Source organism: Adiantum capillus-veneris, chromosome 1 (genome assembly GCF_014529385.1).
Source record: "Adiantum capillus-veneris isolate H3 chromosome 1, ASM1452938v2, whole genome shotgun sequence".
Lineage (NCBI taxonomy): Eukaryota > Viridiplantae > Streptophyta > Polypodiopsida > Polypodiales > Pteridaceae > Adiantum > Adiantum capillus-veneris.
The window spans coordinates 169,876,687-169,897,209 of NC_140931.1; the positions used below are offsets into that span (position 1 = coordinate 169,876,687).

General features: G+C 42.4%; 1 protein-coding gene across 2 annotated transcripts; it reads right to left on the reverse strand.

The window, feature by feature from the left end:
- Nucleotides 1-1,065: 1,065 nt before the first annotated feature.
- LOC147466004 (homeobox-leucine zipper protein HDG2-like) lies at nucleotides 1,066-8,646 on the reverse strand. 2 transcript variants are annotated; one of them, XM_086523257.1, is made up of 12 exons: nucleotides 7,986-8,646; nucleotides 7,076-7,290; nucleotides 6,866-6,983; nucleotides 5,383-5,571; nucleotides 4,455-4,901; nucleotides 4,259-4,360; nucleotides 3,877-4,083; nucleotides 3,611-3,785; nucleotides 2,902-3,179; nucleotides 2,528-2,623; nucleotides 2,331-2,410; nucleotides 2,101-2,236 (listed from the first exon to the last, which is right to left on the reverse strand). In XM_086523257.1, exons 1-11 carry the CDS (start codon nucleotides 8,172-8,174, stop codon nucleotides 2,336-2,338), a joined length of 2,091 nt encoding a protein of 696 aa, XP_086379383.1. In that variant the 5' UTR covers nucleotides 8,175-8,646; the 3' UTR covers nucleotides 2,101-2,236; nucleotides 2,331-2,335. The 2 variants fall into 2 exon arrangements, with proteins under 2 accessions (XP_086379373.1, XP_086379383.1); XM_086523247.1 differs by lacking the exon at nucleotides 2,331-2,410 and having other exon boundaries at nucleotides 1,066-2,236; nucleotides 7,986-8,643.
- Between the last annotated feature and the right edge of the window lie 11,877 nt (nucleotides 8,647-20,523).

Below are 20,523 nucleotides of genomic sequence, written 5' to 3' on the forward strand. Positions count from 1 at the left end.
AAGCTAGGGATTTACAAATTCAAAAATGGGAGGCTTTTCCAGTTAAAAGACACGAGTACAGGCATAGTTAATAATATTGTAACCACGTATCCCCTCGGTGCAGATTTGGTGCCATTTAAGTTCCACTGCTGACCTGCAATAGGCAATGTGTGGCGTGCTGAAGAATGCTGATCTTTTAACAGAACAATGGGCTTTGGATTTAACAACAAATATTGCGCCTTTGGTAAGCATCCTTAGGTGCAAGAAACATGTAACAAAGCTAGACATTTCCCGATGTACAACTATTTGGAGCAAATAGGACCAACCCAAGACGTCTGCCACAACTCATTTTCATAGAATGACGCAATCGAAAATTAGGGCTCATTGATCAAAGAAAGCTAGTCGATAGTGACGCTCGTCAAGAAACCAATTGCCAATTAGCATCCTTAAACTCTACCCCTACCCTCCATACGCCTGTCCCCGAGAGCACATGCAAGATAAGACTCCCTGCAGCATGGACACCTGCATGGCAATGCATTGTTCCATTTTTTAGACTTCAAAGTTGCTTTTGAGCGACCCAACCGCCGAAAGCTGTGCAAGAGACATGTTAAAGCTCTCCCTCACACACGCACACACACAAACAGACTTCTGAAGGAGGAGTCTATATGAGATCTTTCCTCTTGACCTCATAATAAATGTTCCTTAACGGATAGCAACACAAGTTGGCTTCCCCCCTCTGATTCCTCCACACATTAATATGGACTCAAATGTCCAGCCAATGCGGAAGCAAAGATAGAAAGCCTGCGACACAAACTGGCTGCTTTGGTAGTGATAAGTTTCATGCTCCAATAATGTACTCACAAGGATCAGCTTCAGTGACTTCATGGTACACTGCAGCCATGAGAAAAATTTGCAAATACCAAGACATGCATAGCCATAGCCACAGCAAAACGATCAACCAGATCACCACGTGAACACTAATGCATATAGATGCAAGAATTGATGCTTAGCCTTTGACAAGGATAGCATTTACGTTCATGGACTTAATACAACAACATCAACACCCGTTTAGCATTAGACATTGCATGAAAGAAAGGACAATGAGTTAGCGTTCATTAGAAATGTTCGTTGTACATAACATTTGCTGACAAGCTGCACATGATAAATCGAGAACGGATAGAAAGGCCTCCCGAAAAAAGTCAATGCCCGAACCACTTCCATACAATGGTGATTCTTGATAGCGATAAGGATCAAAACTCATGATAATCAAGGTTTAAATGCTTGTTAACCATGATTATCAGTAGACATGATCCCCATATTGCCATCTATTCAAATCAAAAGTTCACCACAGGACGGATTGCGAGTTATGGTGCGTTCTTGACTGTTTTTGCTTCCTTTCTTAAGCTAGACATCTATTACAAAGTCACTGCTGACCTACCTACCCTCAACGAAATCCTAACAGGCTCTTCACCTTGTTGGATCAAAACAACTTCCTCTTTTATCTTCACTCCTGCATCCTCAAAAGCTGATGAAGAAATCAACACCCTTTCTCAATACTGAGATACTGTCTTAAAAATGTTGATAGCCCCTCAGCTTTAGGCAGAGGAATGAATGATGTCCCGCTTAGCTGAGGCCCAAAAAACGACGGTCTACACTAAAGGTTATCTATCTTAAGCTTTAGCTCGCATAGATTAGAAGAGAATCTGTTGCAAGTTCATGGCAAACTGATCCCCATCTTGATAGGCTGCAGTCGAGAAGTTGGAGCAGCTCCTTGAGGAATTCTACTCAAGGTAAGATGATCCAAATCTCAGGCTGGTGCACGTCCAAGATGAGGGAGCAGTTCCATGAACCCGAGTACTCATGCCAAGTTGTCAGCGGGCAATTTGGAAAGTGAGTCCTTGATACAAACTACAGTGTTGGAAATGAGTTTGTTCACTGTAGCCACAGAGTTGAGAGAGAGCCTTGCAGTAGGCACATGATTCACAAGAATCTGGAAAGTTACTGTAAGCAAAGAGCCTCCTGTTGCCATTTCTTTTGAAGGCGTTGTCCCAACCATGCTGAGGGAGGACCTGTTGTGGGTGCCATCAGGGAGGATAGCAAACCCCGAAGGTAAAAGTGCAACAGTATCAGGTTCACCACCCTTCAAAACTGTGCTCATAGCCGTTATATCTACAGGGGCATAAACAACCAGAGAACACGACTCATCGGTACAGCATTCTTGCAGGATCAACATGTTGCTTTGGCTTGCATCTATGGGCTGCAAAAGAACAAAAAATTATAAATCTTCCACCTCGGAAGAGAGCAGCACATCAGCCCTGTTTTAGAATGCAGAGCTAAATGCTGACGCGTACATTCACTAGAGAAAAAAGGCACATCTTCTTGACTTTTCGGAAGCATGATAAAGCCTAGGGCATGATCCCCAATAACAAAGCTGTCAATGCAACTCATGTATTAGTAGGCCCTAAATGAGACAGAGCTAGAGCCTCAGTTCTTTCAGCAATGTAAGCTTTTAGATTTCCTCTGTTGAACGACATAAGAGGGACCTTACATTCATACGAAGCAGAGAAACACAGTTGCCAGAATCTTGTCCCTTCGCCACATGGAAGACCTCTTCCACAACAGCAGAATTGGAGAGGATATCCCACTGCACAATTCAAAAGCAAGTTCAAATCAATTACAAAACTTTCACAATAACTAAGACACCGGTGACAGTCAATCAAGCCACAATCATGAAGAAAGTAATATCAGAGTACTTGCCCAAAAAGATTTACAATACAAAATCTGCTAAGAAAATCGTTTCTGGCAACAAAGGAGACTACGAATACCTTCATCAGATGTTTTATTGCTAGAAAAACAGAGATATTCATGCAAATATCTTCAATCTTGTGTTTAAATGAGAGGCTGAGAGTGCATCGAAGGTACCTCTGTTCTGTAGCGCTCGTCGCGGAGAAAGCTGAACACTTTGGAGGGAGGAAGAGGCAGCCAGAGAGACGTGGCAGCACTTAAGACAATGCCAGGAGGTCTACCAGGGTCATCGACACTTTTTCGAATAAGAACTCGGACGTCATCAGCTGCACCGCCACTTCCTGCCAGGGTCACCCATGTGTGTGCTGTTGATGCACTCACTCCCCCACAGAAGCTGTTGGTCATCCTTTCTGCAAGCTTAAGCATACTTCTTCTGCCTTCAGGGTTGGGAAACACTAAAACATGCAAGTGGCAACTTCAATTTAGTAACCAGAAAAGGAGAATTCATCAAGAAAGAAGCCAGTCAGGAGAAGACTGTTGGTTGTTAGTACACTCTGAAGTGAGCAAATCCAAGAGTACATGATAAGCCAGCATATATATATCCAGGACAAAGTCACACAGAGCACCATCGCATAAGATAAATAAATTGCCGCATTACTATTAGTGACAGCACAGAGGCAAATATCTGATGTGTTGTGTATCATGCATACATGAGTGACTCTATCCAATGTGCACGTACGAGGGCATTAGCACAACCATGGGTTCGTGTATGTACAAATGTGCATGTCAAGAGAGTTGTAGCAAATCACCGAAGTACGCTGGTTACAGAAACATCACATCACATGGTACATGACAGCATTTTCGCAAACATTCGTGTATGCTTTACCAGTCAAATCTCTGGAAGGCATGTTGTTAGCAAGAACAGTTGCCACCCTCTCACATTGCCTCTGCAGAGTGCATAACCATCGCACAGCTCCAAAGGCCATCCCATTATCTACATATGTTTGATAAAGGCTATTCACACCTTGAGGGTCTGCCTCCACATGTTCTACCCAAGTCACCTGCAAACCATGATATATATAAGACTGAAGCCACCAAGAATTCCCTAAATATCCTCCCCTCCCTCCCAGACAAAGAAACAAGCCCACTCACTTTAGAGTAACCACTTGGCATTTCTTCAATCACACAGCCAGATGGGCGTCTTCTGCAACGCAGTAGAGAAGGAGGGGGGTTGCCACGCAGGCTGTCGACTGAAACGTCCACCACCACCCACAGATGTTCAACACGCTTGGAATAGCGTAAGAAGTAGTTTTCACGAGTAGGCACAAGAGGTGATGGCACATGAAACTCTGCATACATCTGCAAAAAGAAACTTTTTCATTAAATGAGTATAAACAACTCCAGGAGTAAAATTCACCGTTAATCTTCTTCCTGACAAGAAGTTCAGTGTCCTGATCACAACAGCCAAGATTGTGAGGAGGCAGTAGTGCACGGAAGGTGAGAAGAAGGCAATTATCAGCATAAATGGCAATACCAGTTGAATGGCCCCATCAAACGTTCCCGCAATGCCAGTTGAGAGCACTTCAATGGTCTGAACTCTTGACACTATGGATGGAAACATTTCAGCCCATTGATTCTAGACGCATACAATACAATACACAGAATAAGCATTGAAAAATGTATCTAAATAAATGATGCCAGAGTCAAGAAATAAGTAAATGCTGGCTTACGACATCCATCAAAGCTTCTACAAGAGAGCTGGAATTCATAATGACTAGTCCTGTATGTCTTGTCGTCTCAGATTTCAAACCAGCTGGGGTAGGTCCAATGCCTCGTGGAAATCGTTGAAGGTAGGCTTCATGTTGTATAACTTCAACACCACTGCTCGGATCTGCAACCCAAAGAGGCTCTCCAGCTAGGGCAACTTGATAGAGCTCCTCCATGGATGCTACAGCCAGCTCCATCACGAGTGGCTTGTCTACATCAGATAATGCAAATGGGCGCACTGCCAGATCTGGGACAGGCCCTAGCTCAGGGCCACCTACTAATACAGGTAGAGACCCATGTAACCCATCCAATGCACCTGAGGATCCTGTTGGCGAACAAACACTTGATAAAGGCATTGGTGGCATTTGCCTCCCGATGTATTTAGCCGCCATTGCAGTAATCCTGTCAATCTAGAAACCAAAAGAATAACCGTCAGAACAAGTAAAGACCTTCACTTCAGAACCTCAAGAACAACGCTTTTAAATCCAACTCAAGAACACAAAGATAAACCAGCAGGCACAACCCATTGAAGTGCATAACCTCAACCAGGAAAAACTGACACAGGTGAACAAGTACGATATACTAAGGTGCTTGAGAGAACCATGTTTAAGGAATGTTACTGGAGAGAAAATGAGCAACACCTACAAATCCCGAAATAAAGATCGAACCATATGAAAGCCTATCAGCAAAAGAACTCATTAGTGTGGTCCAAAACTCTCCTACTTGAAAGGTGAGCAAACTGCTGTAAAAACAAAAGTGATCATAAATTAAAAGATAAGAGGCATCTAAGGAAACAAAGTCTCATTGGACCAGAGGAAAAGCTGCATAACAAAGATTGCTCAGCTATGTACCTACATTAGCATGTATGAAACAAGTCACTACTGCACATACCTCCTCTCGTAGACGCATGTTTTCAATCCTGAGTTGCTGCTCATCATATGACATCTCAGCAAGAGTAGCAGGACCTCCACAGCTTGGGCAGGAAACATTCCTTACAGCATCCCTTAGAGCATAGTTCTCCACTTTCAGCTTCTCATTTTCGGCACGTAGCACACCATTGTCTTGCCGCTCATGATGTACCTAACCAGGCCGTGCAACCACCTGGTAAGCCAAGTCCTAAAAAAACTAACACTATAGTATAGCAAGACTACGTTCTCCACTTCAATGAGTACAACTAAACGTGGCAGACAGAAGAACTCCTAGCGATACAGAGAACATAAATCCATATCTACACCTGCAGTGACATTGAGAATACAGAGGAGTTGAGACCTACCCCAAATCATGATAACAGTAATAGGTACGACACGAACAATAAGGGATGCAAATCAGACCAGGAAGGATAATAACAGCAACAGGTACAACACGACAAAATAAGGCCCGCAATAGCAGTTTGAAATGCTAACACGGATCAAGCTTGGAGTTTCACCATGTGAAAACCTACAGATTAGTAGATATTACAACCCAATATTTGTAATTCGACGTGGATGAATGACCCTCTCTCCAAGCTTGAACTTCTGCCAAATTCGCAATAAAGCCTGCTACGATACCACCTGAATTTCAAGGAATCTGTCGAATGATAGGCTCGTATTCTCAAGAAAGCGAAAAATTTAAGATTATAAGTGTTCTCAACTCTTGCAGGCATTGTCAAAGAAAATACATTGAATACCACAAGCAAGCGAGCTTCGTAGAATAGATGATCCGGGACTTCAAGCAGAGGCTGTTCAGGCCCAGCATTGAGACTAGAACTCTGATAAGCCATGCACAAGAAGAGAAGCTTGCAATCAATCCAATACAGCCAAAGTAAGGAGCTGATTTATTATTTCTAGGAATAGTCTAGGAAATATGACAGCCTGTCACGAAAATGTCCCTTGCATAGATTACTTAGTCTAGTGGGGATGATAATCGTTCAGCATCTTTACAGCTGACCTTGCCATACTCTTAGCATACATAGATAGGAAAAACAAAAATTCACATCTAGTTCAGAAATAGTCTAGAATGGTAGTTAAGTAAACAATGCAGCTAACTACCAAAGGAATTTCATGACCCACATTGACTCACAATACCATTATTTTCCATAGAAGACCTCATTTTATGTAAGGTGGCCCCTCCTCACTTGTGTCAACCTTCCTATGAGCAAAGGGCCTCATTAGACGCTCTTAGTAGGTAAGAAAGCAGGTATAGCGGAGCTTGACACCATGTCAGTTCTCATTCTCTATCTAAGTTGGAGCAAGGAATACAGGCCATTGTGGACGCCAATGTGGGAGCACTGGGCTACACTTTGGAAGATACATGCCATTGTTGCCTGATATAAGACTTCCAAAAACAAAATTTTCATTGCATTTAATGGACGATCTCTTGTTCAGGATTGAAATACCTTCAGCTTTGTCCTCTTGTTTTGAAACCAGAACTTGATCTGCCTAGGTGAAAGCTTAAGTTCTCTGCTGAGCTCTTGCCTCTGTTTCTCATCTGGATGAGGGCACTCTTTAAAAAACCTGCTTCCAGAAATGCAAGATACTCAACCATTAGAGACAATGAACCATGGCACCAACCTAGCAGATGGAAACAGTAGTAAAGGAAACCTAACCTCTCCATCTCTTGAATCTGCCGGCACGTATGTCTATGGTAACGTTTCTTGGTTGGCCGAACCTCTCCACCTTCATTATCCTCGCCAGAGGCCCCCTCCAGATTTTCACTACTGGATTTGCTATCTGACTCATCATCCTTTAGCTTGTTAGCTGGCTGGTCGCTTTCCTCTATTTGGCTTCCATCGACAATCGCCTTGTCCTCAGCATCACTAGACTGCAGTTGATAAAACCTCCACATTCAGGAGATATGGAGAAATGACTTACTTGGTGAGCAACCAACATAAGCTGAGACAAGGAGTTGTTTCGGAGCATCAGAAGATACCACAGCTGGATGGCAAAAAACACCTTAGGTCTGGGTCTCCTAAACGACCTAACAGCATGGGAGCTAAACAGGAACGCTAGATTTGAGTAGATAGATGACTGGGAAAGCTCAAAGGTTAACAGTTCATACAGCAATGCCGATAACAAGTCGGATCAAGCCCATTAACGCAGGGAAGGGCAGGTAAGGATCAACGTAGTTGGAACATGAAAACATGTGCTGGAACTTGACAACCTTAAACGTGAGCAGCTAGTCTGGAGAAGAAAATGCAAAGAAACCCTTCAAGACCTTCTGAATTTAGGAACATAGCAAGAAGCTCGTCGAGAGTTCAAAAGAGAACCTTGAGCTGCTGAGCTCCGTTTTCTGGCTCACAGCCACATTGCAATCAGCTCCTACAAAGCTACTTGCCTTAAGAGCATCACAAGAAGCTCATCATGAGGTATTCGTTAGAGAGACCTGAGATGCCGGGCACCTTTCTCTGGAGCAAGGCCACAATGCAACTTACTCTCTTGTGTGGGGGTGGGTGTGTGTGTGTTTTTTTTTGGGGGGGGGGGGGGGGGGGGGGGGGGGGGGGGGGGGGGGAGGCTTACCGGTGCGAGAGAGAGGCCTGAGATGTTGGAGTAGACACTGTCAGTGGTGGGCAGCTGAGGCATGGAAGAGAGAGGGCCCATATATCTAGGGGGTAGCATCACCCCTGGCATCATATTTCCGAACCCTGCAAAGCCTCCCAGTCCGAAGCTGTTGCTCTGCAACGCCATGATTTCCCCTCCGGGCATCATACCTTCTTCTTCTTCTTCCTGTTCACGTCCAAGACAGTCAGAAACCCTTCACAGCTTGCACAGCCTGCCCTGGAATTTGATGTTAATGTGTTTGTAATGTGTTTGTTTCGTTAGTAAAGAGATGATGCCACTGCCCTTGCAATGCTTCTGCCACCCACAAAGCTATTGTATGTGTAGAGTCCGCTCTGTGGGATGAAAGAAGCAAAGCTTGAGAAGAGAGGAGACCCGAGAGAGAAATAGAGACCAAGAGAGAACTCTCCAGTCTCTGACTTCTCTCTCTACAAGGCCCAGAGAGATAGAAAAGAAGGAAGGTAAGGGAGGAGGAAGAAGAACGTTCTCTTTCTGTCTCTCTCTCTCTCTAAGCTAACTGTGTATTGTGGCTATGGAGGGAAAGCTGACTGGCTGTGGAGTAGATGGGTTTTAGTACACAAGTGAGAGTGGGGTTGAGCTAGAGGGAGGTAGAAGCAGGAAAGAGGCCCATTAAATGACTGCTGCAGAGTGGAAGCGACTGATGTGAGAGACGATGAAATGGGAGTTTTTTCCCGGTTAAATAAATTAAGTATAATTCTTTAATTAGGAATACAATAATGCAATAAACCTTTTTAGTATTATTTAGTATTCCACGTCATTAAAAACGTGGGCCACAACACACAAGTGAGTCTTAAATTTTCCCAGCTAAAAAACTTGAAAAATCTTTAGTCCTTGATTTTGGACTTGTATTGTTTTTTTTTGGGACTTATCGTGTCTCTTCAACTGTCAGCAAATTCAGCTTTTTGGTGGTAAATCTCATTATCATTTTTTCTCTGTGACGTGATTTGTAATTATTTTTATTTTTTCAATCATTCAACCAATCACATCAAGCCATTAGGTACCTTTTCGCAGCAGATTTTTCTAAACTCGATTAATTTCTGATAGTTTTTAAAATGAGCGGGTTTATCGCATCGTAAGGCATCTTCGAGAATAGCAGCCGTCGATGATGAGACGCAAGGGGACGACGGGAAGGGAAGCTAAAATTAGCGAGAGATTTAGCAGCGCGATCGAATCTGGCTGTCGAGGTGGGTCCCGGGGGTGGTGAGCTATTTCTTCTTTTTTTGACTGCTCCCCTTTTTCCCCATCACGAATCACCATGCTTGCCTGCAGCGAGAATAGAACTTAAATGGCGCCAAATCCGCACAACGTAACCAAGGGGATACGGGGTTACCATAATATAACTGGTACTCATGATCTTTTTAACTGGAAAACCTCCCATTTTTTGAATTTGTAAATCCCTAGCTTGTGGAGCTCTAAGTTGGCATTCCAGGCTCATTCCTAGGTGATCCCAATTTATGACTCAGAAGTTGGGACTTTGGGAGTTACCTACTTAGGGCTCAAAAGGAGTCAAGACTTGAAAGTCCACAGAGTGTCACTAAGGTTAGGTTCAGACCTACCCGAAGGAAGAAACCATGAGCTGCAAGCCTTCCACCGCTTAGTCTAGACACCTTGGAGGAGGCAGAGCAAAAAAGAGGGAGATGTTGAGAGGGATGGAGTCTTCCAAAAGGGAGGGGGGGGGGGGGGGGGGGGGTGGTTGTTGAGGGGCTATGGCGGGCCCAACGGAAAAGAAAAGCTTGTGTGCAACAAACCCGGTGTAGCCACGGCGTTTATATGCCCCTGTGCGTAACACTTTCGTCGCGCTATAGTTGCAACATTTAACATTCAAGGGTTAGACGCAATATGTGAAATATTATAGCCCATTCACCATTTTTTGTCGTTGCGAGTACTTCTAGTCTTCATGTGTGTAGCCTTTCAAAACGTGACATGTTTCTTGATGGTTGACAGTTCAAGTATTGCTATCTTGTGTGATGTCGGCTTGGGAGTGTTGTGCGCCATCTTTAGCCTAACGAGTGAGAGGCAATGCCATATATGGGGGCAAATAAGAAGTGGGAATGTGAAGAACAATGGTGTGGGGGAAAGAGGGAGAAAGAAGAAAGGAGAGAGAGGGCTAAGAAAAAAATTGTTATTTTGTTCTTCGTCTCGCAAACTTGATGCATATCCACGAATGGAGCTTCACTCAACCAGCCATCGCATATACAATTTCGCACACTCGTTGATGAGAATCGTGGTGGACCTTGCTTTTGTGTGTCTACATGGAGTCTAGATGTTAGTATTGTGGTAAATCTAGTAAAATGAAGTATCTTCAAGTGGATTTGTAGTCACATTGTACTTACTGTTGCTAGAATCAACCACGGAGGAAGGAGGGTTGAGCAATGGATCATGCCCGTAGAAGCGCTCTAATAAATCAAAAAGATCTCGATCAAAATTGAGATTGCCAACCTTTCCTTCATCCTTGCGCTCCCGTGCTAATTATTTATGCCAAATGGCGTATTCCTCTCCCAATGGAAGATTTCTTTGTGGATGGAAACAAGAAGTTTCCACTTGTCATAAGCAGCCTTCCAATCGACCGTCACTCTACACCCTGCCATGATGGCCACTGTCTCGCACCACTGTTCTTCCAAAGTTTTTTACATGCCTCCAACTCTAGCATGGAATCTGTCAATCTCGTGGGATCTCTTTACTTCGATCAAAACGGAGGTGCTTCTATTGCTTGGATGTTATTGTAGAGTTCTCCTGTGAAGCTCGCTTGTTCCTTCTTGTGGAGCGATCTATAGCTTGATGTTGTGTAGGTACGGGGTCAACTTCTGTCTACATAGGAGTGACATCCGATGGCACTTGGCTATCATAAACCACCTCCTCCTCATGAAAAGTATCAGAGTTGAGATCGACAGTGTATGTTCCTAGAAGGCTTGGGGCATTTTTTGGAGTAGAGAATCGAGGTTGGTAATGGGAAAATTGGTCTCCCCGATTGTTGAGTGTGAGCTTTCCTTGGAAGGTATGTCGAATTGGCATACTGAAGTTAGTATTGGGGAGGAAGAATGACATATCTTTTGTTTGGCACCTGCAATGGCAGAAGAAGTATACACCAAATGCCAAAAAGCAAGCAAAAGGGTAGGAGCGACAACCACTCAAAATGCTGTACGAGGTGTACTGGAAATGGCCTATGAACTTTGAGAGTAGCAGAATTAGGAAATTAGATGAATCACTTTTGTGAGCATAGTGGGTGAACTTAGTTGATGGTAGCAACATAAACATGGTACTTAGTTAACTTCGCATGAACAATACTTTTGCAAGAGAGAGAGTTTAGAGAACATAACAACAATTGAGGACCGGATTCATACGAAGCCAGTTCCCCCTCCAATAGGCATTTGTATTATAGTTTCTCCCATCAAGAGAGACTTGGTACAATACAATCTTTGTGTTCCTTGTGACCTTGGTGATGCAATGAAGATGGAAAGCTTCATGCATCACAAGCATAACATAAACTTTGTAAAAAGCATTAACTATCCCAGCCTCAGTCCCAAGGCCTCAAACACCTTCAAAGGTGGAGAGAGCTAGCGGGGAATGAGGATAGGGAAGAGGAAGAAGAAACATTCCATACGACAAAGAAATAGTTCCTCACTTATCATCACTCTTCTTGCTAGCATACATAATAGTATAGTAAAGAAGATGGAGAAGATGGCAAGCTTAAGTATTGAAGCATGGCTCTTGGTTGGATTTGCATTCCATAGCCAAGAGTGTTGATCTAAGCTCTCACTTCTCACAAGCTTGTAGAAGGAGGTGGAGTTCCTCAACTTTCAACAAGTGAGAATGATCCACAAAATGAGTGTGTGTGTGGTGTATACCCCCTAGCACCCCCCTTGCTTGCTTGGGGCGAGTTCTAGCCTTTCCACATGCTTCAAGCTCATTGGACCCCTCTCCCCCTAGCCAATCACATGCAGCATGCATTCAAGTACATCGGTAGTCTTTCGACAAGTGTCCTCCTTACACCTTAGAGAGAGAGAGCTTGAGAATATCTAGATATTTTTTGGATGGAACTAGAAGCTCATTGGACCCCTCTTTAGTCCAACCAGTCAAGCACACCATGTGGCTAAGCATAGGGAGAGTCTGACATGTGTCCCATGTGTCCCTTGAGAAAAGGGGTGCCCTTTGGGTGAGTGGGAGGTTGTTAAAGATTCCCCTAACTTTGCGACTTTCCCCCTCCTTTGTAGGGTATCTTTTTAACTCAAGCACCTTACCCCCCATGCATGGGAAGCTTCTCAAGTACCTTCCTCATTAAGTTTGTAGGGTCTCTTTTTGACTCAAGCACCTTACCCCCATGCATGGGAAGCTTCTCAAGCACCTTCCTCGTTAAGTTTGTAGGGTCTCTTTTTGACTCAAGCACCTTACCCCCCATGCATGGGAAGCTTCTCAAGCACCTTCCTCGTTAAGTTTGTAGGGTCTCTTTTTGACTCAAGCACCTTACCCCCCATGCATGGGAAGCTTCTCAAGCACCTTCCTCATTAAGTATGACAAGCACCTCAAGCACCTTAGTCATCAAGCACGACAAGCACCTCAAGCACCTTAGTCATCAAGCACGACAAGCATCTCAAGCTTAGGTCGGGTTCCCACCTCAAGCTTAACCCTAGCTTGCCTAAGGTCAAAGGACTTTTAACACTAAACATTGGAGGTCTTTAATGAAGCTAACCCTAAGGTCTTTAAGTTCCATTAGTTAACCTTGCTCTTTGCCATACCATCTCTCATTTGGACCCCTTTACCATTGGCCCCATGTTGAGATAGATCCGTAAGCACATGTCTATATTCTAATCCTTGTTCTCATTTATTATTCCACATTAAATGATCAGTTTAATATGAGAAAATTATTTGGGTTGGTTAGTATTAGATTTTATGACATGAGGAGAATGCATTAACCAAAGCTTAAAAGAGCCATGCAAGTTCAAAAGACAAGCAAGCATGTTCACTCTCAACCATGCAAGGTTTTGATTGGACGTTGTGAGTGAAAGCAAAATAGCATATAGTGTAACAAGACCATGGTAGAATGCTTCAATCATCAGCAACAATAAACGTAGCATTAGGAAACTTCAACAATAAACATAGATTGGAAAACTTCAACTTATATGTAGAAAGCATAGCAGCAAATGCATTGGGTGAAGGATTGCAAACAATGACGAAATAATGTGTTGGTTACCAAATTTGAAAGATTCAACAAATTCTACCAACATCGAGTCCTTGTTCTAGCTAGAGAGCAATAATCCGTATCCAATGAGTTTCAAAACAAAATGCTACACTTTGAAAGCGAGGAAATCACTTATTGGAATACAAAAAGGGAAAACTAGTTACTGATTTGAATAATGGAAACAGAATGAGTAATTGTCCCTCTCTCTCTCTCTCTCTCTCTCTCTCTCTCTCTCTCTCTCTCTGAGACACAAACACACACACACACACTTAACTAGCTGACAATTCTTTGGCTAACCCTTGGCTGGCGGCTTCCCTCTTTGGTGATCTCGCTCTCGCTATCTAGACAACAGTAACTTTGTTAAACCTTGGCTAGATATAGATAAAGCTTGAATGCATTGGTATACTTTATCCATAATCTGTCCAGTTTGGAAAATAATGACCCATGACACACATGCATGCACACATTATCGAGTTAACAGACAGTGGCCGGATTTTGAATGATGGGATCTAGAAAAAAACTAATGCCCATTCTCTCAAACATAATGACATTCTTCACTCTCCCTCGCAACTTCATACCCTTATCTCACAGAGATATGGCTTTAGGCCGATGTCAGTCTTGGACATAGGTTCATGCCTACATCTTTTAGAGTGGCCTCTATTATACACATAACCTTAAAGGTTTAGACAATGGATCTGGTTTTGGACAAAGAGCCTCACCTTTCGGACTTATACCTGCACGCACATTTACTTAGAAGCTAACCTCAGATGTCATTTATGAGAGCTAATATATAGCCACTCATAATTACTCAACTACACACCTGCTTCAACGCACCCAGTTGTGTTTGATAAAAGGCAACTCATTTACACATCTTTGGAGAAGTATCTTCTCAAGCGCACACACACACACACACGCCATTACATTGACAATGAGGTCTTAGAATCTCTCTCTCTCTCTCTCTCTCTCTCTCTCTCTCTCTCTCTCTCTCTCTCGGATAATCTCTACAGTGGTCGCAAACACACATTCAATCACACACATTCACACATTTTTCTTGAGCCTTGAGAAAAAAGGAAGTTATATTTACTCTCGGGAGCTATCTATAGTTTGGTAGACACGCGCTTAGTTCTCTAATGGGCTCATATCTTCAATTGGACCCCTATCACACTTCCCTTCTCAATGGCACTTTATGAAGGAGAAGCCTGTCATGCGCATGGGTAGAATTAAAGATGGGATGCCTACCTTTGGTGGTGAGCCTCCTATAATCACGAGTAAAAGACTGGACAACCTTGCATAATCAATTCTCTCTCTCTCTCTCTCTCTCTCTCTCTCTCTCTCTCTCTCTCTCTCTCTCTCTCTCTCTCTCTCTCTCTCTCTCTCTCTCTCTCTCTCTCTCTCACACACACACACACACACACACACACACACACACACACACGCGCATTGATACGTACTCAGGCATGTTACAAATATCCTCGAAGCTCTCCCGTGGCAGAGGTCTCCACTGAGCCTCGTAGAGGAAACACACTCCCATCTGCAAAGCATTGTGTTGCTGGTTGTTTACAACATCTCACACACCTTCTCAGCATGTCATCGTGGAGTTTTTCTCTCTCACGATCCGATGGATCTGGTGCTTCATCGCCCACACTCACGCATACTCTAATACGACGTCCTTTGAAAATCCTTTGCTTGCATATACGTCTGATGTTCCTCACCTTTCATATTGGCAGTACACCTGCACATCCAGGTACATTATACCTCGCGAAGTGTTCTCATACACACACACACACACACACACACACCTCCACCTGCACCTGCTGCAAAGAGAGAACTTAGATTTTTCTCTTACGCATAGCTGGTAGTAGATTCTTTCATCATGGTACGATGCATATAAACGAGCCCCCCCCCCCCCCCCCCCCCCACCCACCCACACACACACACACAGGAACTCTTCTTACACATACTTACCGATGGATGTTTATCTCAAAATACACGTAGGTGCAGTTGCACCTACTCAGTTTGATATTGGTTTTTTTCAAAGTAACATATTTCCAATTTTTCTCATATATGTCGGTGAAAAGGGAATAAAATCAACCCTATGGCAAACGAGATGGTTCAATAAGCGGCCACAAGATGAGACCATATACAAATATGCACCGCAGCATCTCAGGATCGACCAGACGTTCTGTCCCATCACTAGAATGCTATCTTGGGACAGCTACTACACCTGGCAAAGAAGAAGGCCGATGGTACTAAACTACCCGGTCGTATAAAAGCTGGCCAAAAACTTTTCAAAGAACACTATATGGTTCATACTTTACAAGGGTTAATAACGCAAATGTGGAATGTCACAAATCTCACTTGTCAGATGCTGATAAAAATTGCCAAAATGCTTATCACCTACGTCACTGCATTATTGAGGACATTGAGGCAGCAAGACACACATGGCAAATGTTCCTAGAAGGCACAAGACGTTTATGTTGGAATATGGAGATAGAAATTCCCAACTGCAATGTGATCACGGGGTTGTATACTCTCGTCATGTTCTTGCCCTCACACTACCTGCAAACATTTAAAGAGGCATTCATGACCGGGTTTTTTGAGATGGATTCTACCATCTTCAACCCCATGAATAAGGATCTGCCTACCCACCACATTGCCTATCAAAGCGCCATAATGAACAACCCTTTCAAGGAGTTGGCAACCCAGACAGGGATAGCGACACGAGTAGACAAGTTCAATCTACTCACAAAGATGCTAGAAAGAAGGACATTTGACTACTAAAGAGTCCAACAAATCAAAGTGAAGACCAACTACTGCCAAAGCCAGAGACAAAGACAAAGATTAGGACCAAGCTCGCATGAGGGCGTGCAAAGACTAGGAAGGGGGAATGTTGGCAGTTGGACCATATGGGCTCCCTCCTAGTGGACCCCTTCTTCATGAGCCCTAAAATTTTGATGTCCTATCATTATTGTTCCAGAAAGCTTTGTAATTAATTGAGAGTCTTCTGATGTAGTCAGGCAATCTCTGAGTCAATTTATGCCAAATATGAGTTATACAACCTGTAAATGAGTCTGAGTCTTCACTGGCCAAGAAAGCCCTAGGTATAAAGCTCATTTTTAGTAAGTGGGAAAGGACACACATCTTTACCACAGGTTTTATGAGTTTTGGAGCGTACAACTAAGAGCGGCTACTCTCACACGCTTTGTAACCAATCTATCTTGAGCTTTGGTAATCTAATTTTTTATTTCAAAACTTGCATTGTGTTCCTTGTCTACTGCTCTTTCATTTAAGCGTAATCATTGTCAATTTTGTTGTGGCTCGTGACTACATATTAGCGATCTAAATCAACTATTTTGAGTGCTTTAATGGGTTTTTTTTATAATGTTTCGACTATAGGAGAGTGTTTGTAGACCATAGGGCGCGGTATATTTTGTTGTAGTTTTCAGGACCTTGATCATGATGGATCATGATTTTGGTACCTCATTGGATTGCGACCAAACTTGATAGGATAGTGCCCCTACATGTCTTAGATCTCCTCCTAAAGTTTTGTAGCATTTGGACTTTGTGAGTGTCGAAATGGCGTGATGATAGAGTGCAGTGACATAGGACATAAGCAATTTACCAAATTTGAGAGTGATAGATTTGCTAGTGCAAGAGTTGGCTTCATTCCGTAGGTTCACTTCTTGAGGTTGACATCCTCAAAGAGTCTCCGTGCCCCACAAGTTGCTTCCTAGAGTATTGACATTATGTTAGTACTAGATAGCTATCCTACAGACATCCGTCGCAGCGACCCAGTAACACCAAAAATAACTATCAAAGCTAGCTTAAATGTTGAAAGTATCAATCTAGAGTTTACCTTATGAGACTTTACAAATTCTCAAACCTTACACTCACTCCAAATTTGTTATTTTTGTAAACAAATAAAAAATCAGGATTATTTAGAGGCAAAAGTAACTACAATAATTTTTAACTATAGTGTTTAAGTTTTTATCTTGAAAATAAAGATTGAAAAATTTATAACCATGGGTTTGCATTCAACCAAAACAGTTTAAATACAAACGGAAGGCCGTTTTGTTCCTCCCATTGCTGAAACAAAAACCATTTTCTTGGCCTTGTGTTTATTAAAAAAAATTAGTTAAGCAATTGACCTTTGTGCCAAAATCTAGGATAGTTGGCCGGATTTATAACTATATGCAATTTTGGACCTTGAAAATCAAGGTCTAATGAAATTATAACCTAGATTTTTCATTTTCAATTGGGAAATATGTCATTCTAATCTTTTTCCCATTTCTTTTTGTAGGAATGCTGGAAGATGCTTTTGTGAAGTTTGGATGAAAGGTAAACTCAGCGAAGAAAAGGAAAAGGCAAACTTAGTGAAGAAAACTTAGTTAAGGAAAATGTATTTTTCTATGCCTGGACGGAATAGGTGGCCCAAAAGTCGGCTGGCTACGTGCAGGGAGAGAGAGAGAGAGAGAGAGAGAGAGAGAGAGAGAGAGAGAGAGAGAGAGAGAGAGAGAGAGAGAGAGAGAGAGAGAGAGAGAGATGTCTGCGCCAAGGGATTTTTTTGGCATATGTCATCTGGTTAGTATTGCGAGGTGTTATGCTAGGGAGATGGCGATACTGCCAGTGTTCGTATACACGAGCAAGAGGGTAGGGAGATGGAGCAATGAGAGAGAGAGAGAGAGAGTTGCATTGCTTGCTGCCTTCATTGCGTAGTGTTGGTGAGGGCAGCAGCGAATGCAAGGATTAGGCCAGTGATCGCGAAAGCAGGGGGATGTCCTTGCAAGCCAACATGAAGGGTGATGTCGTTGGTGGTGCCGGTAGCAGCGCAGATCAAGGAGTGTGTGTGTGTTCGCCCTTGCCTGCGATGATATTCGGGAATTGAGGGAGGTGGCAAGGAGGTTTGCCTGCATTTGAGGGCGACTGCTAGCAGCTATAAGAGGGGGAGACAGAGATGGGCTAGCGAGCGCAAGGGGCAAAGGTTACAGGAGCCGTAGGGAGAGAGGGGGGAGGGGGGCGTGCATCGGATGCAATTGAGAGTGTAGGTTTAATAGTTAAGGTGTAGGGAATCTCGCTAACTAATTAATTAATGAATTGCATAAAAGACCCAGTAGGCAGCCAAAACTACTTTTTCACAAACCATTAATTAATTAGTTTTGGGGGGGGGCGTATTTGTTTTTTTTAGTGCTCAAGGGAGCCCTAAGGGCAGGCAAGGCGAATAGCCTAGTGGTTTAGGTTGAGTTTCATAGTACGTACGTGATGAGTTCAAATGCTACTCATTAAGGTTGGTTTTAAATGGTGACGTGCATGGACATGCTAATTGAAGATACTAAAGGATCTTGGGGAGATTCTATGTAATAAAACACAAAAGATAAATAATAGATAGTCGGATTTTTTTCTCATTTGATAGTTTGTAATCTTACTAAATCTGGACTAAAATTTATTGATTTGTTGAGAGGAGATAATCTAACATTTTTTGCTCATTGGTGGCAGAAAACCATGGTCAGATGTTGCTATGAACCACATTTCCCACCTCGTCATTATTGCTGGCTTGACTAAGCCTGCCTAAATGTTGGGGTTCTCTCACACTCACACCCTTTGTCTGTGGAATTGAAATCACTACTTGGTTTGCATACATACTGTGACCTACATACAATACTTTAAATAATGGATATACATAGATTGTGGACAAGTGTTTTCAATTTCAAATGCTTGCTAGAGCCTTAAACCTCATGTGAGGGTCTCAACGGAGATGGCAATTAATGGGATTTTTTAATAATTTGCCATGATACAAAGGAGATGCTGCCCAATTTTGCTACATGCTGGTACCTCACTTTGGTTTTAATAATAATTTCAGGCTTTGTATGCTACTCTACAGAAAGCATACACTGAAAGCATGCATTGAAGATCTTGGCAAGATTGTTACATCCGGAACGTCATATAGATAGGTGTTTATGCACCTACTTAGTACACTTTTTTTTTTTGGATTCTCTAAAAATCCTCTATCTTCATTATTAAGCATACAGGTATATATTCCAAAAACATTTGTGTCAACATTTAAGGAACTTGGACCTTTATCGGATTACGATTACCTGGCTACCTACCTATATGTAGTGCATAACATAGATTCCATGCCATGGTATTAAACTTACAGTAACTCTACTAGACTTTAGGGTTTGGAAATGGATTTGTGTTACATTCAAATTGGTTTTTTAATGCACTTTCTGGTCCTATAATTTATTTGGATGATGCTCTACTATTATCTTTGGATAAATGGTCAGATGCACAAGCACTTCGTGCTCAGCTGAAAGTTAATGAAAACGGTTTTTTAGTTATTCTTTTGGATTGATCTGAGAAGTCTCAGCGGAAAGTTAAGGAAAATGTTTTTTTACTCATTCGGATCTATATTTAGTCATAGGAGGCATATCCCTAGTACTTGTATGTATTTCCTCTGAGCCAAAAATGGTACAAAATAATGATAAAGTTTGCGTATTTTATAATTTCTGATACACTTATGGGTACTATAATGCTACCTTTCTTTGGTTTTTAAGTAATTGGAGGCTTTATATGCTGGCTGTACAGAACAATTCAAACATCCACCTAAAAACATTGTTTTGGTAGACCGGTGTTGGGGATCCATTGGCACTGGTATTTGCATGGGTTTCTAACTACGTTAGTCATTTGGTTAATAAAAGATCTGGAGCAAAATGTTATATTCACCTTGTAAATTTAGTAATAGGAACTGCTTTTCAACACTTTTCTCCTTGTTAAATAGATGCATAACTTTTGAATTTAGTGTTAATGCTTTACTTTGAATATAGTCCAATGTTTTTAAATAGAACCTTAATCCTCACGTGAGGGTCTCAGATGAGATGGCAGTGGATTGGACTTTTGAAATTTAATTCAAAATACAAAGGAGATGATGTCCAATTTTTTCTGGAATTAAATGATGAAAACATTGTCGTAAATTAATGGCTTATTCTTTAAACTTGATTTTTGATCTATGTTATGGGGTTGTTTTTGTTGTAGTTTTTGACACCAATAACAAGGAGAGGGAGTCGTTGACACTTGTCTTCCCAAGTAATGCCAGTTCTGACAGGCTTGTGTTTCTTGGATGGTGACAAGTAAGAGATTCTTTCCTTGGGATTACAACAAAAACTATAGCAGTAATAGAAGATCGTCCAATGTACCAGCTGGATCCTTCTCCATGTAGATGTAGTGGAAGCTCATTCCAAAGGGTGGGCACGTATAGATACAACACTAAGATATTATATTGTAGTGATCAAAGATCAAATTTTTGAT